Source organism: Calonectris borealis, chromosome Z (assembly GCF_964195595.1).
Source record: "Calonectris borealis chromosome Z, bCalBor7.hap1.2, whole genome shotgun sequence".
Classification (NCBI taxonomy): domain Eukaryota; kingdom Metazoa; phylum Chordata; class Aves; order Procellariiformes; family Procellariidae; genus Calonectris; species Calonectris borealis.
In genome coordinates, this window is record NC_134352.1 from 63,553,164 (window position 1) to 63,578,612 (window position 25,449).

General features: G+C 42.1%; 1 protein-coding gene across 2 annotated transcripts in view; it reads left to right on the forward strand.

Annotated features, from left to right (window-relative positions):
• The window catches only part of CENPK (centromere protein K), a 31,061-nt gene extending 30,524 nt beyond the window's left edge, over window positions 1-537 (forward strand). For both annotated transcript variants that reach the window (XM_075138323.1, XM_075138324.1), the window contains one exon: window positions 218-537. In XM_075138323.1, coding sequence (XP_074994424.1) covers window positions 218-376 — 159 coding nt within the window. In that variant the 3' untranslated portion in view covers window positions 377-537. The remainder of the gene's footprint in view (window positions 1-217) is intronic.
• Window positions 538-25,449: the final 24,912 nt, after the last annotated feature.

Here is a 25,449-nt window from a genome sequence, read left to right on the forward strand (position 1 = left end):
GTTCTAATTTTTACATCAAAAAAGATGTAATGAAGTAAATTGGAAGTTCTTTGTTTTACTTCTACCTTGAACAGGTCTTGTATTTCTCCTGTAGTCTTGTATTTCTTATACTGCCTACATAAGTGTCTCATTACAATCATTTGTATAAATTTGGTTAAAGGAGATAAAATCTAGCTGGTTTGTTCATTTTCTAAATCTTATCCTTTTGATCTTCCAGATTTTTGTAAACAAATTAATGAGCACACCACATGAACCCTATGTAACAATCACTGACTCATTTTGGCCACCTTATATTGAGCTGCTGCTGCGATATGGAATTGCCCTGAGACATCCAGAAGATCCAAACAGAATACGCCTGGAAGCCTTTCACATGTAGTGTGACCTACATGTTTACTTTAAAACAAAAGCACCACTACTCTTTCTTGCGGGCTAAGATATACTTATGTGTTATGATAAACTTTTTTTGTGTCAGCAACCTCTTCTTGTTGGATGATTTGATTATTCTTTTTCTTGTTTAATGAAGTGTGTATTTGGTCAGAGTGTTTTCACACAAAAACAGACAAAAATTTCTACTTTAACTGCTCACAGTTACAGTTGGCTTTCAGTTTTATGGCAATTGATACCAAGATTTGTGTTGTGGAGAGTTTTTTCAGCTGCTTTAGTAAGATGCAAATTCAGGTAATAGACAAAACAAAGATGTTTAAGAGTCCTTTTTACTTTAAAAATCATACTTTATACATTACTTTTCTGTTTTATGTTAATTTCTTAGATTGCTTTAACTCTTCTCATTTTCCTTTAGTATTTTGTTGCACTCTGTAGAAGCAACTCAGCTCGTCTTGTACATGACCTTGCAGACATTTGGAACTGTCCTGGTTTCGGCTGCGATAGAGTTAATTTTCTTCCTAGTAGCTGGTGTGGTGCTGTGTTTTGGATTTAGTACGAGAAGAATGTTGATAACACACTGATGTTTTAGTTGTTGCTGAGCAGTGCTTACGCTACTGAAGGACTTTTCAGCTTCCTATGCTCTGCCAGGTGAGCAAGAAGCTGGGAGGGAGCATAGCCAGGACAGTAACCCAACTGACCAACAGGGTATTCCATACCGTATGACATCATGCTCAGTATATAAAGCTGGGGGAAGAAGGGAGGGGGGGATGTTAGGAGTGATGGCGTTTGTCTTCCCAAGTAACCGTTAACACGTGATGGAGCCCTGCTTTCCTGGAGGTAACTGAACACCTGCCTCCCGGTGGGAGGCAGTGAATCAATTCCTTGTTTTGCTTTGCTTGCATGCAAGGCTTTTGCTTTACCTGTTAAACTGTCTTTATCTCAACCCACGAGTTTTCTTACTTTTACCCTTCTGATTCTCTCCCCCATCCCACCGGGGGGGGCGGTGAGCGAGCGGCTGTGTGGAGCTTCTTTGCCAGTTGGGGTTAAACCGTGACAGGAACTAACAGTGAAGTATCATCTCAAGAATGTGTTTGGTTTTTTTTCCAGAGCTTTTGCAAACAGATTTATTGGCTTTAAGATAAGCACTTAGGAAAGCTGACATATCTTTCTATGCAAAGGGCTGCAGATATTAAGTGTGCAACTCTACAACTGCATGCTTCCTAAACAGCTCATATTGTGTTATGCTATATTGCCTAACAGTATCTGTCTTTGCTTTTTCAGATCTAGTTCATCAAGGCTTATAACAGATCTCTGTTCTGTTGATTTCTACAGTTTCTAGGTTATGTCAATTGACAGTTACCATCTGAACAAATGCTGGCATTGTGTCATCCTAATCTGCTTTTCTATAGCCCTTGTTATTTTAGTCCATGGATACACAAATGGTAACTTGCCCAATTTTACACAAATAGTCTGAAATTAACCCCAGAATTGAAGCTGGAAATGCTACTTTTGCATATCTATAGTGACTATAACCTTGGGAAATAAAATACACCTTTTATTAACCAGATTTCAGTTTATTGAGGTAGGAACTTTAATGATTTTTCAGTTCACAGGAAAATAAAGGGTTGTATAGAATCATAGAATGGATTGGAAAGGACCTTATAGATCATCTAGTTCCAACCTCCCTGCTACGGGCTGGGACACCTTCCACTAGATCAGGTTGCTCAAAGCCCCATCCAACCTGGCCTTGAACACTCCAGGGAGGGGGCATCCACAACTCTGGGCAACCTGTTCCAGTGCCTCACCACCCTCACAGTAAAGAATTTTTTCCTTATATGTATTTAAATCTACCCTCTTCCAGTTTAAAACCATTACCGCTCGTCCTATCACTACACTCCCTGATAAAGAGTCCCTTCCCATCTTTCCTGTAGCCCCATTTAAGTACTGGAAGGCCCGGAGCCTTCTCTTCTCCAGGCTGAACAACCCCGACTCCCTCAGCCTGTCCTCATAGGGTAGGTTCTTCCGCCCCCTGATCATCTTTGTGGCCCTCCTCTTTCTTATGCTGGGGGGCCCAGAGCTGGACGCAGTACTCCAGGTGGGGTGTCACCAGAGCAGAGAAGAGGGGCAGAATCACCTCCCTCGACCAGTTGGCCACGCTGCTTTTGATGCAGCCCAGGATATGGTTGGCTTTGTGGGCTGCGAGCGCACATTGCTCACTCAAGTCCAGCTTTTCATCCAGCAGTACCCCCAAGTTCTCCACAGGGCTGCTCTCAATCCACTCATCCCCCAGCCTGTATCCATGTTTGGGATTGCCCCAGCCCAGGTGCAAGACCTTGCACTTGGCCTTGTTGAACTTCATGAGGTTCGCATGGGCCCACTTTTCTAGCCTGTAAAGGTCCCTCTGGATGGCATCCCTTCCCTCTAGAGTATCAACTGTACCACTCAGCTTGATGTCATCTGCAAACTTGCTGAGGGTGTACTCGATCCCACTGTCTATGTCATTGATGAAGATACTAAACAATACTGGTCCCAATACGGACCCCTGAGGGACACCACTCATCACTGGGCTCCACTTGGACATCGAGCCATTGACCGCAACTCATTGAGTGCGACCATCCACCCAATTCCTTATCCACTGAGTGGTCCACCCATCAAATCCACGTCTCTCCAGTTTAGAGACAAGGATGTCGTGCGGGACAGTATCACATGCTTTGCACAAGTCCAGGTAGATTACATCAGTTGCTCTTCCCTTATCCATCAACTCTGTAACCCCATCATAGAAGGCCACCAGATTTGTCAGGCACAATTTGCCCTTAGTGAAGCCATGTTGCTGTCACCAATCACCTGTTTTCTATATGCCTTAGCATTGTTTCCAGGAGGATCTGCTCCATGATCTTGCTGGGCATAGAGGTGAGACTGATCAGCCTGTAGTTCCTCGGGTCTTCCTTTTTCCTTTTTAAAAATGGGGGTTATGTTTCCCCTTTTCCTGTCACTAGGAACTTCACCAGTCTGCCACAGCTTTTCAAGTATGACGGAGAGTGGCTTGGCAACGTCATCTGCCAGTTCCCTCAGGATGCTCAGATGCATCTCATCAGGTCCCATGGACTTGTGCACATTCAGGTTCCTTAGATGGTCTCAAACCTGATCTTCTCCTACAGTGGGCAGTACTTCATTCTCCTGGTCCCTGCTTTTGGTTTCTGTGAATTGGGCGGCATGGCTAGAGCACTTGCTGGTGAAGACTGAGACAAAAAGCTGTTGAGTACCTCAGCTTTCTCCATGTCAGTTGTAGCCAGGTCTCCATTTTCGCTCATCAGCCGGAGGGGTACAGTTTCTTTCATCTTCCTTTGTTGTCCTGTGTACCTGAAGAAACCCTTGTTATTTTTCACGTCCCTAGCCAAGTTCAGCCCCAGCTGTGCCTTGGCTTTCCTGATCCCCTCCCTGGATTCCCAGGCCATATCCCTATAATCTCCCCAGGATGTATATCCCTGCCTCCACTGCCTATGCATTTTAGTTTTGTGTTTTAGTTTGGCTAAGAGGTCTTGAGTTAGCCTCCCTTAGCTGGCCTCCCGCCTCCCCTGCCCAACTTCTTGCACGTTGGGATTGAGAGCTCTTGTGCCTGAAGAAAAATGTCTTTAAACATCTCCCTCTCCAGCTCTTGTTCGCTCCTTTGCCTCTGAGGACAGTTTCCCAAGGGATCCCACGCACTAGAACCCTAAATATCTGAAAGTTTGTGTTTCTGAGGGTTGGGGTCCCGACTCTACTTTTTACCCAACCTGTACCTCTCGAGATTGAGAATTCCACCAGGGCATAACCACTGCAGCCCAGGCTACCTCCAGTCTTGACCTCTCCAATAAGTTCTTCTGCATTAGTGAGCAACAGGTCCAGCAGTGCCTCTCCTTTGGGCAGGCTCTCCATGACCTCCATCTTTAGATAAAGAAACTAAACGCAATGACTGAAATCAGGCTATTTTTTGCAGTTAGGTCTTGCAGCTACTAAAAATTACTATGGAAGACCTGTACAGGACTCAACAGAGTATTGCACGTGACAACTTTACAAGATGATATAAGGATGCATGGGGGAGAAAGAGGGGACCAATCCAATATAAGTTCTAGCATAACTGCCTTTTTTAGCCCTACTAAATGTTAAGCAAAAAAATCATTACTTCTTGTGTGGTTTTGAGTGAATGCTGTTCATTTTACACACATGATGATTAGGCATGAGTATAGATCCCAGTGTGTGCTGTTGTGCATGAACATTGACATTTTTTGTTTGATACTGCCTGCTCAACTGCCCTCTATTATTCAAAGTCTAGCTCTAATGACTGACTAATCTATACATATTTACCTTACAGTATTTTTAATTAATTATTCAAATAGCTAAGTTTCTTGGCTCTGCTTTCTAGCATAGAGTCATTAGATTTTTTTTCTTCATTTGTTTCTAAATACTTCGTATTCTGCTATCCTTTCACCTTATTAGTAATACTATAAAGCTCAAATACTTCATTGACCCGCGATGCCTGCTTCTGTGGTGACATTGGTAAGTTGAAGAAAAAATGTTAAACACTAAGTAGCTTCTCTTAAAAAGAAAAAAACTCCACCCACCCACCCCCCCAAAAAAAAACCACTGAGAAGGAGATAGGATAATCTATAAATGAGTGCTCTAGAGAAGATGCAATATTCATTATTTTTCACAAGACAAAATCAAATCTTATCCAAGAAAATTATCAGAATAGATTTAAAAGAAAGCACTTCTTATAAAGCTTTATATCAAATTATGGAACTCACTGCCATAAAATGTGTTGTAAAGGTTAAGTACAAATTTTCAAAAAATGCAAGTTTATAGAATTCAGATTCATGAGTGGTTACTAAAGAAAACTGGCAGTCAGCTGTTTCAGAAATCCCTATCCTGCTAATTGTTGGACTCTGAGAAGATATACATAGATATTCCTTGAGACCCTCCTGCAGCTCCACAGTATCTTATTGCATTCCAGAAAGCCTTGCTGTTTAGGCTTGGAACATGCTCAGAACCCAAAACTTCAGTGTAGAGCTTTTTCCTTAGGCTTGATTAAGTCACTTTCTACAGCAAAAGAAAAGCTGTAGAAAGAGGTAATCTATTTTCTCTTGTGGCCTAAATTGCATTATCAGTTTTTAAGGGAAACTAGTTCAGACTGAAACAGCTAGCTGGAAGCTGTAGCGCCTAGAAAAATCCTGGCAAGTAAATGGAAGAAGTACAAGGCAGTAATGAAGAACAGATCTTCCGTATGAGAAAAGCCTGGAATAGGATTTTCCATCAGTAGCATCAACAATCAGGAAGGTTGGGGAGTACATCTAAAGACAGAGTAGGGTAACTTCTCCATTTTTTTTCTCCATGCATATCCAACTGACAGTTGTTTAATTGCAATTAACACTTCCGTAAATGCTAATATTGGGACTCTACCTATGTGCATTCTATGAAATAAAGATTTGTTTAGCTTAATGTCAATTTTTAACTCTACAAAGCTAACATTAAAAGAATCTGGGAAGCTCAATGAACATTCAGAGCTACCAGCCTCAGTAAGATGAAAATTTGATCTAACCCCCAGTCATCCATTCTTTGATTGTGACCTTTTAGTGGATAGTGTGAGCATGGATAGTTATGAATTTTCTTAAGAGGAGAGATATTGGCAGGTTCAATTAGCTGGACCCCTCTGTCACTTCACAATAATCGTTTCATGCCTGGTCCCAGTCAAGGGCCAACAATAAGCAACCTGCATTTACTTTCTTTAGATAAGTATGTCAAGTACATTTGCCGGGGGACCCTTCCTGAAGCGGCAAAACGGCGGCAAAAACCGCGAAGGCAAAAGCGCAGGGAGCGAGAGGGTGCCCCAGCCCCCCCTCCCCCGAGCCGGAGGAGCGAGCTCCTGACGAGCGGCAGCTCTGACTCAGCGCGGGCGGGGACAGGAGGGACGGTGGCCAAACCCCCTCAGGTACAAGAGGAGCTCCCAGGGAGCGCGAGTGGCCCGGAGCGCGGCGAACAGGGCGGGCAAACAGGGCGTGGCGCGCCAGAGGGGCGTGGCGCGGCGGTGTGCGCGGCGGTGTGCGCGGGCAGGGCGCAGCCCCCCTCCAGGCTCCGGAGGCTCGCTCAACTCGTGGTCATCGCCCTCCCAGGAGAGGACCTGGCCATGGTACCCACTCGGCTGAAAGCCATCGCCAGAAGAAACGTGGCGACCCAGAGGGAGCCCCTACGCAAACGTACGTCTGTCCAGGCCTCCGGCGGCAGGGAGGGCCTGAGCCTGTCCCTTGTACCGGAGGGCAGCAGGGACAACGCCTGTGTGCGCTGCGACCAGGTGGATGATCTGCTCAGCCTGGTGGCAGAGCTGAAGGAGGAAGTGGAGAGGTTAAGGAGCATCAGGGAGTGTGAGAGGGAGATGGATTGGTGGAGCCGCACCCTACCATCCCTGAGGCAAGGGCAGCACATGGAGGCTCCACAAGAAGTGGAGGATCCCCTGCCCTCCTGCCACCAGGCAGAAGGAGGGGACCCAGGAGACGGAGGGGAATGGACACAGGTCCCTGCTCAGGGCGCCAGGCGAACCCCCGCCCGGCCTCCCTCACCTCAACCTTCCCCGTTGCCCTTACAGAACAGATACGGGGCTCTGAAACTTGAGGGCCAGACAAACGAGGACGCAGATGAAGGCCCCGAGGACGCAGATGAAGGGGGTTGCCCGAGGCGAGGCAGCCAGCCCCACGCATTACGACTGCCTCCGCTAAGAAAAAAAGGAGGGTAATTGTCATAGGCGATTCCCTTCTGAGGGGGACGGAGGGCCCAATTTGCCGGCCAGACACATCCCACAGGGAAGTCTGCTGCCTCCCTGGGGCCCAGGTGAAGGACATTACTAGGAAGCTCCCTAGTCTCGTGCAGGCCTCCGATTACTGCCCGCTACTGGTTATACAGGCTGGCAGTGAGGAGGTTGCAGGGAGAAGTCCCGAAGGGATCAAAAGGGACTTCAGGGCACTGGGGCGACTGGTGGGAGGATGGGGAGCACAGGCAGTGTTTTCCTCGATCCCTTCAGTGGCAGGGGGGAATACTGAAGGGAACAGGAAAACTCATCGGATCAACACGTGGCTTAGGGGCTGGTGCCATCGGCAAAATTTTGGCTGCTTTGACCGCGGGGAGGTTTACACGGCACCGGGCCTGCTGGCGACGGACGGAGTTCAGCTGTCTCACAGGGGGAAAAGGATTCTCGCGTATGAGTTGACAGGGCTCATCGAGAGGGCTTTAAACTAGGTTCGAAGGGGGAAGGGGATAAAACCAGGCTCACTAGAGAAGAGCCTAGGGACCGCACGCCAATGTCGGGGGAGAAATTGGCAGCCCAGCTCAAGTGCATCTACACCAATGCACGCAGCATGGGCAGCAAACAGGAGGAGCTGCAAGCCATTGTGCAGCGGGGTAGCTATGACTTAGTCGCCATCACGGAAACATGGTGGGATGAGTCTCACGATTGGAGTGCTGCAATGGATGGCTATAAGCTCTTCAGAAGGGACAGGCGAGGAAGGAGAGGCGGTGGGGTAGCCCTGTATGTTAGGGAGTGCTTCGACTGTCTAGAGCTCAATGGTAGTGATGACAAGGTCGAGTGCTTGTGGGTAAGAATGAGGGGGAAGGCCAACAAGGCAGATACCCTGCTGGGAGTCTGTTATAGACCACCTAGCCAGGATGAGGAGGCAGACGAAATATTCTACCAGCGGATGGCAGAAGTCTCATAGTCACTAGCCATTGTTCTCGTGGGGGACTTCAACTTTCCGGTCTGCTGGAAATACAACACGGCAGAGAGGAAACAGTTCAGGAGGTTGCTGGAGTGTGTGGAAGATAACTTCCTGACGCAGCTGGTAAGCGAGCCCATGAGGGGAGGTGCCTCGCTTGACCTGCTGTTCACAAACAGAGAAGGACTGGTGGGAGATGTGGTGGTCGGAGGCCGGCTTGGGCTCAGCAACCATGAAACGATAGAATACTCGATACTTAGTGAAGTAAGGAGGGGGACCAGCAAAACTGCTACCATGGACTTCCAGCGGGCGGACTTTGGCCTGCTCAGGACACTGGTCAAGAGGGTCCCTTGGGAGACAGTCCTGAAGGGCAAAGGGGTCCAGGAAGGCTGGACGTTCTTCAAGAAGGAAGTCTTAAACGTGCAGGAGCGGGCTGTCCCCATGTGCTGTAAGAAGAACGGGCGGGGAAGACGACCGGCCTGGCTGAACGGGGAGCTCTGGCTGGGACTCAGAAAAAAAAGGAGAGTTTATCACCTTTGGAAGAAGGGTCAGGCAACTCAAGAAGAGTACAGGGTTCTCGTTAGGTCGTGCAGAGTAGGAATTAGAAAGGCAAAAGCCCAGCTAGAATTCAACCTGGCCGCTCTCGTGAGAGACAACAAAAAATGCTTTTACAAGTATATTAATGACAAAAGGAGAGCCAAGGAGAATCTCCATCCCCTGTTGGATGCGGGGGGGAACGTTGCCACCAAGGACGAGGAGAAGGCTGAGGTACTTAACACCTTCTTTGCCTCAGTCTTTAATAGTCAGAGCAGTTATCCTCAGGGTACTCAGCCCCCTGAGCTGGAAGACAGGGACGGCAAGCAGGGTGAACCCCCATAATCCAAGAGGAAGAGTTAATGACCTGCTACGCCACCTGGACGTTCACAAGTCTATGGGGCCGGATGGGATCCACCCGAGGGTGCTGAGGGAGCTGGTGGAGGAGCTTGACGAGCCGCGCTCCATCATTTACCAGCAGCCCTGGTTAACTGGGGAGGTCCCAGACGACTGGAGGCTTGCCAATGTGACGCCCATCTACAAGAAGGGCCGGAAGGAGGATCCGGGGAACTACAGGCCGGTCAGCCTGACCTCGGTGCCAGGGAAGATTATGGAGCGGTTGGTTTTGAGTGCGCTCACGAGCCATATCCGGGACAACCAGGGGATCAGGCCCAGCCAGCACGGGTTCATGGAAGGCAGGTCCTGCCTGACCAACCTGATCTCCTTCTATGACCAGGTGACCCGCCTGGTGGATGAGGGAAAGGCTGTGGATGTGGTCTACCTGGACTTCAGTAAAGCCTTTGACACTGTCTCCCACAGCATTCTCCTAGAGAAGCTGGCGGCTCACGGCCTAGACAGGTGCACTCTGCGCTGGGTAAAAAACTGGCTGGATGGCCGAGCCCAGAGAGTTGTGGTGAAGGGAGTTAAATCCAGTTGGCGGCCGGTCACGAGCGGTGTTCCCCAGGGCTCAGTACTGGGGCCGGTCTTGTTCAATATCTTTATCAACAATCTGGACGAGGGGATCGAGTGCTCCCTCAGTAAGTTTGCAGACGACACCAAGTTGGGCGGGAGTGTTGATGTGCTGGAGGGTAGGAAGGCTCTGCAGAGGGACCTGGACAGGCTGGATCGATGGGCTGAGGCCAACTGTATGAGGTTCAACAAGGCCAAGTGCCGGGTCCTGCACTTCGGGCACAACAACCCCAGGCAACGCTACAGGCTTGGGGAAGAGTGGCTGGAAAGCTGCCCGGAGGAAAAGGACCTGGGGGTGCTGGCTGACAGCCGGCTGAACATGAGCCGGCAGTGTGCCCAGGTGGCCAAAAAGGCCAACGGCATCCTGGCCTGTATTAGAAATAGTGTGGCCAGCAGGAGCAGGGAGGTGATCGTGCCCCTGTACTCGGCACTGGTGAGGCCGCACCTCGAATACTGTGTTCAGTTTTGGGCCCCTCACTCCAAGAAGGACATGGAGGTGCTGGAGCGTGTCCAGAGAAGGGCAACAAAGCTGGTGAAGGGCCTGGAGCACAAGCCTTATGAGGAGCGCCTGAGGGAACTGGGACTGTTTAGTCTGGAGAAGAAGAGGCTGAGGGGAGACCTCATCGCGCTCTACAACTACCTGAAGGGAGGTTGTAGCGAGGTGGGTGTTGGTCTGTTCTCCCAAGTAACTGGCGATAGGACGAGAGGAAATGGCCTCAAGTTGTGCCAAGGGGGGTTTAGATTGGACATTAGGAGAAATTTCTTTACTGAAAGAGTGGTGAGGCCTTGGAACAGGCTGCCCAGGGAAGTGGTGGAGTCACCATCCCTGGAAGTATTCAAAAGACGTGTAGATGAGGCGCTTAGGGACATGGTGTAATGGGCATGGTGGTGTTGGGTTGACGGTTGGACTCGATGATCTTAGAGGTCTTTTCCAACATCAATGATTCTATGATCCTATGATTCATGGAAAAAAATTCTATTTTGCATGTCGTTCGGTGTAGATTCCATTGTACATACCTTTGTATCTTAAGTATGCAGGTTCATAAACTCTTGAATAGACCTTTCTTAGAGCTATATATACACACCTCGTACGTTAGTGCAAGCGAAAGGTCAGGATGGCATTGAAACTTTCCCTCTTATTGCTCATGGCAAGAAGACTCAGTCTGGATCAGTATAAGTTCAAATCCTACCTTTGAAGAAAGAAAGTACTGTTTCTTTCATAAACATTTTTTTCTAGAGCCTTGCTACCCCAAACAAATTGGAGGCCACGCAAGTATAGACACAGATATTCCTTGCCCCCGTCTTTGGCTATTGATAATGACTGAAATTAGTCTGTCGTGATTGTTTTACATCATTAATCAACAAATATAGCAGCGAAATCTTCTGCCCCAAAAAAGTACACATCCCTGACAAATGCTACAGCCATTGCTCTTGCTCTCTTTCATCCCGCACCTGAATAGTTAGATACAGCACTTGAGCTATTCTTATTTGTTACTGTCCTTCAGCCAAAATTTAAGAAGGTTTAACAGTTATCCTAACTTCAAAATAAGACATCTGTAATTCCAAGGGGAAGAAATGTAAGAAACATTGTGACCATTGATATGAGCATGTTTATAATTAGCTGCACATTGAAGTCTCTGACTTTGACATTAATTTCATCAGCATCAGCTCTGTGACCAAGAAATTACATTTTCAGTTTCACATGCTTAGTGCCATAATTATAATTAGTACAAATGCATACACCTTAAGTCAAGCAAAGCCAATTCATTAAAACATTGTGGAAAAATATCAAAAGGCAGGGATAGTAACAAAAAAGGGTTCACTGCTGAAACCAAGTATAACAGCCTAGACAAGCAAGTTCTTTCTGGTACCAAAATATGCCTTTGAAAACTCTGTCCATCTAGACATAACAGATACGGCAGTAGTAATCACAAAACTAAAATCCAGAAAGCATCCTATAGTGAGGTCCAATACATGAGTGATGGCAAACAAACCACCTGTGGATTGCTGTAACCATTGTAATCCTTGAGATTTCACTTTTTTGAAGTCCTGAACTGAAGCTCTGACACACATCTTGGAAAAAACCAAAGCATTTCCCACCACCTACAAGTGATGTTTATTCAGATAGTTTTTACTGTATTTAGAGGAATGTCTTGCTAGAGAGAAGTGTGGCTCAGGAAAATATTCATTCCTTCCCATCTTTTTGGGAAATTTAATCTCTCTGGCTGCTGATAACCTACAGATCTTCTAAAAGCGGCTCTTGAAAATAATTTAGAGCTTAAAATTAAGGCAACAGTGATCCAAGAGAATGTATCCAGGTTATTGATACCGTTATTGTCAGCTCTTTAGTGTTCATATGGATCATCTGTGTAATGAAAGAATTTTTAGCATGCTTGATCCATGGCCACAGGAGTCACAATTCAAACACCTATTTAAAGGTGTCTGGGATTCCAACTGAGGACAGTATCTTATCTGTCTATTCTTAAAAGAATTGATTGCCTAGTCTGCAGTTTCATGACATGAGCATGAATCACATTAAAACTCGACTTTTTGAAACCCGGGTTCCACTGGACATGATCAGAGACTACAGTTGAACAGTAGACATTGTCAGCAATGGCAAATAGCTCATTTTATGCTCGTATGGCAGTTTTTGCACCTCACCCTTCAGTAACTCTTATAAAAAGAAGTAGTTGCTTTGATTTACTTTGGAGCTGTACAAGTGATCAAGCAGAAGTGTAAACAGAAATTCTTATTTCCTTTTTCTGAAGAAGAGGAAACTTCATAATACCCTAGATCAAAGGAAACTGAACACTCCCTATGTTACCATGGCAATACTCTGAATACTTCTGAATGGCAATACTCGTTTCTATCATTTGAGAGTCACGTTTTTGAATTAGAGGTTGTTTACATCGTATTGCTATCCGTCTGAGCTATGAGAACTGTACTGAGATTCACAGCTGAGACAACCTTACTAACACACATAACTGCCCTTGGACTCTTGAGTTGTTAATTGAAACCTTGTCTGTAAATTAATATATAGACAATTGGCTGATCATAACAAGACAATATTGAGAAGTGTCAATCAGGCTTCTTGGTAAACCTCAATTAATCTTTGTGTTTTCTATAATAACCAGTGGTGATCAAGATAGATACCATGATAGCAACAAGCAGTAAGGACAGATTTCTTTGACTTTGATCATTACTGAATAAGGTAGTATGGTACTTGGCTGGGCTTATTTGATTAGGCCCGTATGTCTGGAGTATTGATGCTGCTTAAAACCCCTCACAGCTCTGACTCTGCTAAGCATCAGATAAGCAGGAGGCTTCTCCATCTAACCCATATCATATTCTCCCAGTATTGAGCTGTGAGGCTTTAATATGGTCAAGAAAAAGATGTCAGTCACAACTCTGTCACCATCCAGGGCATAATTCGTGGATAAACAATCACCTGCTGAATCAGAGGCCAAATCTGGGAGAACGATGCTTTCAGTTGTAACTGATTCAGTAGAAAATCTCAACCTGAGGGAGCGCTACTTGCCATTCAGATTTGGTGGGATCCTGTATTTGAAGCTTTAAAAAAAAGAAAAGTCCAATAAACAGCATATAGAACAGTCTGGGAAGGTATTGCCACCTTGTGCCTGTTTACTTTAAGTCTGCAATTCATCCTTCATGAGTTATTTATTCACAAAAGATAGCCAATCCATGTACTTTCTGAGCAAAAGTGTTTTTTTCAATGTTTTGGTTTGGTTTACTGGATTTGATCTACTGTTTTTTTTTCTTGTTGGATTTTTATTTTATTTATTTTGCTTATTTATTTATTTTGCTTCAAACGGTTTTAGTATAACAACTTTGTGATCACAATACTTTTACTTATTCCCAGAGGTGAAATTCTAGTGATTACGCCAGAGGGACTCTCTTTTTTGTGCATATTCTCAGGCAATACTAACACTATGTTTTAGTTCAGATTGTTTCCAGGTTAAACAATGAGCATTCCAAAGTACCTCAGCAGTGCTGAACTACTCATAATTATAATCAGCCACGGTTACAAGAAGTTCTTTGTTCTGCAAACATTTTAAATTCTGTACTTCAGAAAATTTATTGTGTCAAATGAAACATAATCTTGCCTTCTCTATTTGGCAACAAATGCTGCTTGCAGGTGCTTCCAAATGAGCTTTTGGGTTATAGTTAGCCAAGACAAATGTAATTTTGGTGGTATTCCTATTCTAATTGTAATTTAGGTTGCATTTAAATGAGTTGCGAGAGACTGCTTCAGGCAGAAAGACTTAAAATATAAATTAAACTAGATTAATCTTGCCGTTTACTTGATAAATAACCAGTACTTTACTATACATGATAAAACATTTCCAGGACAATCAGTTGCTCAAATTTCCTTAAGATTATAAAGTGCTTTTATTTTGTTTAACACTGCGGAATTTTGATTGGTGACAAGTCAATCTTGGTGTTATGATCTAGAGACACCTTTGCCAGAACATTAAATTATCCACAGAAACAAATTACAGTGCTTAAAATCGGTATCTTTTGTAACAGTTCATCTTTGATACTTCTTCTGCTTTTATCTAACAGAACTGTTCAATTTTATGTCTATTTGCACTGACTGTAAAGCTCTTATGGTTAAATTATTAATCTATATTAATAAATGTTGCCAAAGAGCAAGTGTTAGCTTACAACACTACTGTGTATGCATAACCTGATGCGGTTGCATCTAGGTTTTTATTTTAATGTGTAGCATGGTTTTATTTCAGCATCATTCCTTTTTGGACTTGTGTCTATTTCACTATTAGAGGGTTTTGTTTTATGAAAGTCATTGCATTGAAAGTTGTATTTTGATTAGATCCAGGAACATGTTCGTTATAGTCCTGCAATACTGAACTGCAACACTAGAAAACTAGGTAATTAATTTGTTGTATTTAAGTGAAGAATCCAAAGTCCGAGGTCAATGCGAATGAAGTTGTTTAATAGAAAGGGAGCAGATCTGTGTTTCATCATGGAAAGGTGAAACTGTTCAACTGAGCTGAATTTAAAGTTAGTCAGTCTGTTCAGAATAGTCCTCCTGCCTGTTTTGCAAATTAAAAATCCAACGAGACTTTATCAGGTAGTTCCCAGATGGCTCTAACTTTGCAGGGCAACCCCTGACTGCAAACAGGAGCTTAGTTTTGATGCTCTTTGCATATGAAGGCTAAGGCTTCTCAATCAGCAGCAGCACAGACTGACTGTGCGCAAGCTTGACAAAAATAGTGTAACCTGATCAAAGTCCCTTGTATATGACAGGATTCTGGCAACACTGCATGTAGTCTATTATTTGGGAAGATGAAATATTGAAGAACTGGCAAAAGTATAAAAATACCATAACTGTACACGTGAGGGTCTCAGCAGAATTCTGCTAAGAACAACACACAAATTCGAATGTAACTTTCCTCCTACAGCTAGGACTGACGTGGGCAGTAACAACAAAACTGAATTTAAAAAACATTTCCAAGTCTCTGGACGCTAACTTTGAGATGATTAACTCAGAAAGCAAGCTCTTACATATGGGTTACAGTTCAGGAACACTGAAGCTGAGAATAACAGCTGTGTCTTGACTGAGTTAGTCAAACAGTGACTGTTGTACCTCAAGAAAAGTGTAGCTGCAGCAGCGTTCAAGTTTTATAATGTAACACAGATACTAATTTTATGAAATATTACATCTCTACATCAACTGTGAATTACTGCAAGAGAAGCAGCACTTTTTAGAGAGCCAAGAGTCACGTAAACCAAATGAAATTGGGAGAGGACAGACGGAACCCCAGTAGGATGTATGATAGGAATAGTACTTACAATGAGAAGTCTCCCATACCATGCCAGAAACATCCTAAAACAAACCAGCTAACTCTATATAGACCTATAAGGAGTCAGATGTAAACCTTCACTTTAAATCAAGAGAGAGTTATTTCACTCAGCCAAATTTATTCCTGCTGCAGTTCTTTTCCACTAGAGATAGGACTGTCCGTGGGGCTACACCAAGGATGAAACTGTCCCACTGGATTACTGCAGCATCAATATTTGCAAAGAAGCATTGTCATGATTGTTGAATAAAGTTGTCTTTGCAACATTTTAGCAAGGTTGTTTTCAAGCTGCTATTATTAAAAAATGCAATCTGGAAGGTAGTCAACATTCACGTAATTCTGCAGGGGGACGCAAACCCAGTGCCAATTTTAAAAAGCAGGAGTACCTAGAAAAAATCAGAGACTGAAATAATCAAACCGTGTTTCATTTTCAAACATCTCATTTGTGGTAGCAGTTCAGAACTCAATTTAACAAGTAAATAATATCCAAGTAATATTAGTATGTGGTTTTCCAATAAACATGCATATGTATGGCAGGGATCAGGCTTATGTGAAAAAACATTATCAGATATGGGTGTTTAGCAAATTATTAGCAAACTACACAATTGCCCGTAAGCAGCAAATCAGTCTGAATCAGACCAAATGGAATATATTAATTAGAGTGTTATATTTTCCCATGAAAATGTTTTATTTCAAAGATTTATGCCTGCTTTTTGCATGGTTAAGGAAATCCTTTGCATAAATCTACAGACAATAGTAATAGTGTTCAAAATGTCATTGTTGATTAACAGTATGTTTCAACTAAACTTAAGCAGTAATCATTGCAATGGTTTATTAATACTCTATATGGCAGCTAGATATTAAAATAGAATTTTTTTTGTTTATAATCACTATTCTTTTCAAAACATTTGATAATTAAAGGATAAGACAAGATGTGATCAGTTTTAGAAAGTTGATTTCCCATTCTGGCATAGTGATACATAATGAAGTACAAATAGCATGCTATTGTTTTACATACTACTCAATATATGAAGCACTTATGTATCCTTTAGGAGCCTAAAGTAAAAAAAAAAAGTTGTTAAGTTATATGCTATGATGTTAAAATCTCAGTACATGTATTGCACATAGAGTAATTCTAGAGTAAGAATTACTATTTTATTTTGGAAAAAAGTGACATTTCTTTTTTTGCTTCTATCATTTTCACACCATTAGTTCATACCATTAAAAAAGATCATACAATAGATTTTCTTGAGAGATTTTGTGTCTATTTCTTTTCCATCTTCCTCCATAGACATTTTAAGTTTTCTTTCTGTCGTGGTTTAACCTGGCAGGCAGCCAAATACTACGCAGCCGCTCACTCACTCTCCCCGCCCCTCCCAGCGGGACGGGGAGAGAATCGGAAGGGTAAGAGTGAGAAAAACTCGTGGGTTGAGATAAAGACAGTTTAATAGAACAGAAAAGGGAAAATAATGATAATAAATAATGATAGAATATACAAAATGAGTGATGCACAACGCAGTTGCTCACCACCCGCGCTGACCGATAACCAAGTAGCGATCGGCACTTCCTGGATCACGCCTACCCTTCATATACTGAGCATGACATCACATGGTATGGAATACCCCATTGGCCAGCTGGGCTGGCTGTCCTGATTATGTTCCCTCCCATCTTGTGTACCTAGCTCAGTCAGTAGGCGCGGGAGCTGTCCTTGGACTAGGAGGGCACTTAGCAACAACTGAAAACATCAGTGCGTTATCAACATTCTCCTCATACTGAATCCAAAACACAGCACTAGGAAGAAATTTAACCCTATCCCAGCCGAAACCGGGACACTTTCTTTATATTTTGTTCTCAACTTTCTCTTTTATGTTTTCTGTTTCCTTTCTTCTCCCATTTCTCCTTCCAAAATCAGTACCTTCTAGGTCAAGCAGTATTGACAACAAGGTGTTCCCTAACCGTATTGTAACTCAACACAGACCTATCTTTGGCTCTGAGCTTCTATCCAGTTGCTTTCTTTGTGGCACAGCTTTCCCTGAAGATTTTCCCTTCAAAGCTAATACATTCAAAAAATGTTTTCATTTGGCTTCTGAGGCAATTCTGAGGGGTGCAGCTCTTTTTTCTTACAAAAGTGTCCAGAGGAAGCTAAGGGGCAAAAAATGGTCCCCTTCCCATCAAGAAGGTTACCAGATGCAGAGTTTTAGCTGCTTTGTGAGCAGGACACTGCCTGCAGTTGTTCTTCATTCAAATTAATGAAAAATTCTCAGTTCAGGACATGTTTTTCCTTTTTAGACTTTTCCAAGAACTTCCCTATAAACATGGGATTATTAGTGCATATACTATTTCTCAGTAATAAAAGTGTGAGTAACCCATTATGTTATAAAACTGTGAAAGAAAATTTGCAGAATCACACTGAATCATGTTAGAAGGAAAAGCCCTGGTATGAAAAATAAAAACACAAAAGTCTAGGTCCTTCCCAACACATTAGAAGGTATATGGGAAGAGGATTGTCCTCCAGCAGCTCATTGTCATGTCTTAACCAGTGAGAAAGGTGTCAGCCTTGTAACAGACCATCAGCTACTGGGAATTATCCTTCAGGTGCCTTCTCATCCTGGGCAGCCAACCTTTACCTGATCAGTATGCTGCTGCAAAAAACAAGGAGACAAATACTTTCAGAGAAGGGTAGATGCACCCCCCCCCCCTTCCATTTCCAGCTTCCAGGAAACCCAGAGGACCTGGTAAGTCCCCTTATGGAGGAAAAAACAGTTGCAGCTACAAAGTCCGTAAAATTTTTGATCCGGACACCATACCAATATCTCCTGGGGAGGTAATTCGTAAGGCTATTCACCTGTCACTTGGTGCTAACTCCAGATAAGCAAGTCATCATCACAGATATCAAACTTCCTGTGAGGGATACACATCTGAGCTGTTAAAGTGACAAAGAGGAGTTGTGGATGGAGATGAGATGCAAATACTTTGGTTAGCTCTGTGAATCATACAGCTGTCCCTCTCCCATCTTCAGTGGAACAGTTGTCAGAAGATTAGCACATAAAACTGATAGCCCAGAAGATATTTAGTATTACACAGAAAATCTGCCCTGAGTTCCTATATCAAAATCAAAAAAGATGAGGGACAACTGACCGTGGATATTGTGTACCTGCACAGCGTACAGGAATCTGGACCCTAAGAGGGAAGTCTGAAAGTGGTGTGAGTGAACCTGCATGCCAGGTCCAGCTGGAAAACGCTAAAGTACTACAAAAATTATTCCCACAGAAGAAAGCTGTGGATCTCTCTTCCAGGTGGCCTCGGACTCTGTTATGCTTTCCTTCCTACTAGGCTACTGCTTGATGCCAAGCCACTGGGAGTGAAAGTATTTTAAAAAAAGGTTGTGCAAACAGGCCATAGGGATCCAGGTCATAGTTTTTATTGGACCTTCCAGTCCTTTGTTCCCAGAACATAAGAATTTATTTCTGTCAGAAAAGGAAAATTTTCTCAACAATAGATTTTGGTATGAGGCAAACTCTGCCACACACAAAACTGGGAAGGTGGAAAAAAGAATTGGAATTGCAAAACCAAATAACATTTTGTTGGAAGAGGTTGACAAACAGCATTTATAAATTGGTGCTGCACACTTAGCTCTGAATTTAGTCTTTAGCCTAAGTGACCAGATTTTTAAGCATGTTGAATGTCTAGAGCTTCCATGACACTTTGTATACCAGAAAAACTGTGGATCAAAGATCAAGCGCATGCTGGGTACTACATTTCCATTTGCTGTTTATTTATTACTGTTATCTATCCTTACTTGTTTTTAAAAAACTGTTGCAAAGAGTTGCAAAATTAGATTAGTAAAAATAAAGAAGCCAATCCTGCTTTCATTGAAACCAAACAAAATTACCTTGAGTTCATTGTTTACAAAATCAGGGAATCATGCGTCTGCTTGTGTAATATTTGCATTTTAGTATTGATCTCTTAAGCCAAAGTTGTAGGTATTTATTCATCTCCTATCCAGTATCCATCAGGATTATAACACACATGGCTAGTTTATAACATAATCTAATTTGAGACGAAGATACAAATTCTGCAGTTAAGTTTTCTCAATAAATGGACATCAGAGAACTCATAAACATGTGGGTTAAATAAATGTCTGCTGAGTCACACAGCCAACATTTGTTCATTTTAGCGGCACTTACTTTAAACAATCACAAGAGAGGGATACAATGATTCTTCCATACGATGTTGGATGAATCTTATGTAGTCCCAGGAACAGTTGAGAACCCTAACTAAAATTTGTTTTCATTAAGTGAAAGTGACTATTCAGATTATTTTCCTCTTCCATTCCTTTCTAGAAAATCTGCATTCAGTTCAGATTTGCTGGTTAGACATGCACATTGCTACAGATGACAGTAATTCATGAGAGAAATGAAGTAGTGCAATCGGATGTGGACTGGCGCAGGTAATAGAGCCAAAATGATTGTTGATGGCATGTTAGGCTGGCTGTATCTGCCACTTTTTCCATCTCACTGGACCTTCCTTTTAGTACCATGAAGGAAAGGAAAGCAAAGCATCATTTTCAGTAAATTTATTGATGGCTTAAATCCCTTTTTGAATCCAAGCTGGCCAAATCATAGGAGTTCAGTGTTGAACCAGATAGAAAGCTTAGTATATAGGGGCAGGAGGAATTTAAATTTAGTAGCTGCTGTGTGCCAAGTATATAGTCATTTTTCTTCAGGGAATTGGTTGAGTCCAGCACATTGGCAATGGGTAAGGGGAAACCTATTTTGCTTCCAGCTGGCCAGTCTATGACTCTATAGCTCAGAGGTGTAAAGTATTATGCTGCCTGATGTGGGACGATTGCCTGATGACCAAGTGTGAAGTTGGGAAATGCAAATTACCTACTCTGACAGAGCCGTAATATTTGTAGGGAGATTCTGATCTTGTTACCAGTATTAGGAAAAACCAGTTAAATATGTTTATTTTAGTAAAATAACAGGAAGAAAGATGGATAAGAAGTATATCCAAAATAAACTGTATTTTAAAATTGGAATTCCTTTTAATTACTTTTATTTTTTCCCAAAGGGTAAAAAGCAGTGTTTGTTAATCAAGCAAATTACCTTCTAACTGTACAGTTAATTAGTCCAAGTTAAATTTGACTGTGTTTAAAAAAAATCATTTGGGTAATCTAGGCTACTTTTATTCAGCCTCAAAAGCGGAACTACTTGCTGCGAGGGCCTGTACACCTGTCTGAAAAGCTGAATCTAAACCAGATGATAATCAGCAACAGGAAAGCCCTTTCCCCATTCTCAGCTATAAAAGCTTCTTGATTGTAAATCTGTGGTGCTTATAAGTTCGCAACTATCGAACTATCTGAATATTTCAGAAAATGCTTATTCAAAAACAAAGATGAGAAAAGCTAGGAATCTGAGTTTAAACACAGTACTCTAACCATAAGACAAGACCAGTTTGTTTTTTTTTTAATAGCAAAGCATTATTTTATGGAAATGATAAAGAATTAATTTAAATAGTAGCCCTGCTCACCCTCCCAATACCAGCATATGCACATTTTACATACTATTTTATGAAACAGATCTATATTTAAATCTATATAAATAAACCTGAATAAAATAGTTTAAATTTTTAAATATGCTTTGAAGTCACTAAGCCTGTGTGACCTTGCCAACTAATTTACAGTAAACTGTTTCTCATTTGTGAAAAGTTGTTTAATAAGCTAAGAGGTAATGACCACTGGATTGCACACACTTGTCATTAATACTGCGCATACTTACTGTTCATATTCTTAATGCATCTCAGAGGCCAGGGGCAGAATTCACTTTCTCCCTGAAGAGGGTCAAACAGGGAGACAGAATTAGGATAGCCCTGATACATGGTTGATCCCACTGCTGATGGTAGTTTGTTGTTGATGGACAAAGCACAGCATTCATTATTGTTGATAACAGTGCCATTGTCTCACCTGAAAACATCGTAAGATTCAATAAATGTATATTACATACTTAAGTGCTTCATAATTGAGAAAACACAAAAAGTAGCGATGGTCATCTTTTTCTACAACTTTTTCATATTGAGTCATACAAGATTCGTTCCTGTGTTCCACGTAAAATGCGTACATAAAATACAACTGGAAGAACTTCTGAGATACTTAAAGACCTAAATGTTAGCAAGGGGCAGAAGACACTTTGGTAGCAATGCATCCACCCGGGCACATTTATTAGGACAAAAGTCATGTTTAATAGCACAAGCATAATGAGGTTTTTTTGAGAAAAACAGTTGTAATATCTAACCATACTTTATAGAGAGTGTGGGCATTTTGTCACCCAGAGTTCTGTTCTCAAGATGAAAAAATACTTTTCTGCACATCTATTTCATCAAATTCCGCAAATATTTGAACTAAAGATAAAAAAAAGCACCTAGCCTCTGTCCTTTCAGTTAGAGAGCGGCGATTAAACAACCAACCACAAAACTTTTTATCTTCAAAACTACAGTTGGACTTCAGAGCAATTATAGTAATGTATTTTACATTCCATCTTTGGTAAGAAACCATGTAGGCGGTAAGAGACTTGCATGTAGTTTTACTGTAGAGCAGTGCGTGAGGAACGCTGGGCTGCCCTGCCTATTCTGAAAGTTTTGCATCAGGCATTTCAAGCTTCTGAATTTCCTTTTTCCATGGAGTCTCAGAAAAAAACTTGCAGAGATGGTGCACAAAGTGAATTCCCTGGTATTCTGTTGCAGTTAATGCGTTTCATCCCCCAAAAGAAAGCCTCCAATAGAAGAGTATCCATTCATGTGCAAAGCCGAAAATCTGGGGCAGAACAAGAGCAAAGGTTACCCCTGCACCCTCCCCCAAGCCTATTCAGAGAGAATCCCAATTCTGTTTCTCACCTCTGAAAGTCAGACATTGTATCTGGGGACAGAGAAAGAGAATGGCCCAGGGACAGCTATTCGAAAATGAGAAATAAAAATGCTCTGTGTCTAGACTTTAAATAGAAATGACAGGCTATATCCACAGGTGACGCATAAAATTAATGATACTTTAGAAGAGGTATGACCCTAGGCTAGGGGAATAAGCAGTCTTGCAGTGGTGGAAGTAGCTGTAAAATACCTCATTTTTGTAATTACTAAAATGTACTTGGGCCTAATTTAAAATTTGTACCAGCTGAACTGAAGGTGTGACGTTGCACAAATTTAAACTATTTGAGTTATGCAGATCCTTGAATTAGGAAGTAATTAATACTTAATTACACCTAGGTCCCTTGTAGTCCCATTTGATTTCTTAGCAAATACCAACCATATCTGGTAAAATGCAAACCTAAACTTTCAACTTCTGCACTACTCAGGATGAGCATTAACTGGCGTAGGAAACAGGCAAGCCTTTAAGTCCTTCTTTTAAAGACAGCAGAAAAAATTCACTGTAGGTACAGACTTGCAGGTGGGATAACTCCGTCTGTGTTTGTACTTCTTACACTGTTAAATCAAGATGGCTGTAGGTACTTACTGTTAGCTAAACTTTATACAGAGTGGCAGTACTGAAAGAATTGTGTGATGTTTATAATTAAATCTATGCAGAAAATTGTTCATGCAATAATTTATATAGGAGCTTAGTCTATTTATTGCCGGATAACCTAATCTGTGGATGAAATCTCATCTAGATTTATAGGTGGCTGCAATTGTGGATGCAATGACCTAAAAATCAATGATGTCCAGCATTTTCTGCAAGCCTGTAGATTTCTTTAGCTGTTACTCCATTTGCTTTGAGTACTTTTATTTTGGCTGACAAATCTCTTGATATACTATTAATTATGAAGTTTACAAAAAGGATAAATAGAAGTTATTACCACTAGTTGAGTTTCAGGCATGGTGGGAATACAGAGAGCAGTTTTATTTAAAAAAAAAAAAAGAAAAACTGAAATTAGAAGAAGTTAGTCTTTCAGAAGCTCAGAAGGTTGCTGCTAGAATCAGCTTGAATCTGTATCAGAGTTTCCAGCGATGACCACATGGAGGATGAGGCCTCTTTTGATCTTGGCTCATCGCGTAAGTACAAACACAGGAACAAGTTGCTTTTCCCTCCTCTTTTTCCCTCAAACATCTGTGAACAGCCACACACCATCATCTTCCTATCCCTGGATGGTTTTATGGTTATTTCATGTTAGAATGCAGAACTGATGGCATATACTGTACAAGTCTGTTGAACCATAATATTAAGCTGAAAGTTTTTGAGAAAAATGGAATCTTATCCTTTTCCAGTATAACTTGCCTATTGATGCAAATAATCACTTAATGGCTATAGCAGGAACAGAAGTATGCTAAACCCAGTTCATATTTCAATTCACAGATTGTGCCCAGAATATAGGCCTGTAACTAAGAAATGTAATCTCTTGACTCCTTAGAAACAAAAAGTTGTTGTGATTTTAATGCACAGCTGACTTTTCAGCAAAATGTGAAAAAGACATTTTCAATGCTGGAAAACTTATGTTGTGACCTTTGATCTTTTATTGGAAGTTCTTTATTTTAGTTTTATCTTTAGACTATAACAGTACCCTTTTAACAAACAATAAACAAAAATATATGCAAGACTGAATGTATTTCAAGAATATTTAGTGGAGTAACAGAAGATTCATAGGACTAAGTCCTATGAAAGAGTTATATAAATTTCAACCGTCATGGTATTTGCTTTTGCTCCCAGGCTTTGTGTAAGCGGCAGAGGGCTTTGAGAGGTTCATTTGACAAATAGCTGCAATCATTACTAGGGGAACAGTAACTGTTCTTTTTTGAGACTTCTTTTTATTACTGTTCTTTCATGGGAGATCACTGCTCTCACAGCAGAGCAGCTAAATGCAATATATGGATGCTCCTGAGCTGCCTCAGTGTGAAATCCAACAGCGTAGTGGACTCATGTGGATGCCAGTGGATTACAGTGGGAATTAGTGGGAAGTGGGAAGTGCTTTTAAGTTAAGCCACTTAAAATTTGTACTGAAGAAGCTGAAGAAGATTGCTCTTAACATAAAAACAGCTGCAAGATTCATCTGGCCCTGGATTTTGTCTGCAAGAGTGGCTACAGGAGGATAACCAGGGTTAACTGGGCAAAGAACAGGGCAAGCATATATGGCAGTTGCCCTTTCTACTCTCCAGTCTCCAGCGCCTAACCAGTTCCAGGTTAGGGACATACGTGAGGGTCAGAGCCCTTACTGCTGTACAAACAGCAGTACACCCAAACCAGCCAATCCTAAATAAGTTGGAAAAGGGAAATGCTGGACTTTTTAAAGGGGCCTTAATAAATACCTTCAAAGCAGAACACTGTCTTCCCTAAACAAGGAAGTGTTAATGCTGTGATAATCCTCTAAGAAAATGAAGAATGAAGTTACTTGTGAGAGAAGAGGAAAGAAATGTATTTACTAACCACATTCACATAACACCTTACTGCATTCACAATAAGTCTTTGCATTTCAGAGGCATACCCAAAAGTTACAAAGGGAGAGGTGAGCATTATAATTTTTTTTACTTCTTCAAACCATTGGCTTAATTAAAGATAGTTCCATTTATAAACTGTTGCAAGGCACTGTGGTAGAAAGAATGCCAGAAAACCATCTAAATTAGACACAGTTGTAATCTGTGTCCAAAGCAGTATGCACCATATGCTCTAGAGTCTTTAATAAATCTTTTCCAGCTATACAGTCCAGGAATATGTAAAGGAAAGTCCAATTCTTTCCATTCAAAATAAATCTGTGCTCATTTCATGATCCAATTTTACAATCTCTGACATTAGTGTATGTGCTCATGCTTTTATATAAAGCACACCAAGAAAAGGGGAATCACCACATAGTTCAGCAGATGCTAAATGAGCAGTCTGTGATGCTCATCAGTATGACTCCCGTAATTCTCCTTCAATTCAGAAACTAAACAAGTCACTCAGGCACCTGAGACCGAGGTGCCTAATTCTGCACTGGGAGTGTCATTCCTAGAGCTGAGTGCCAGAC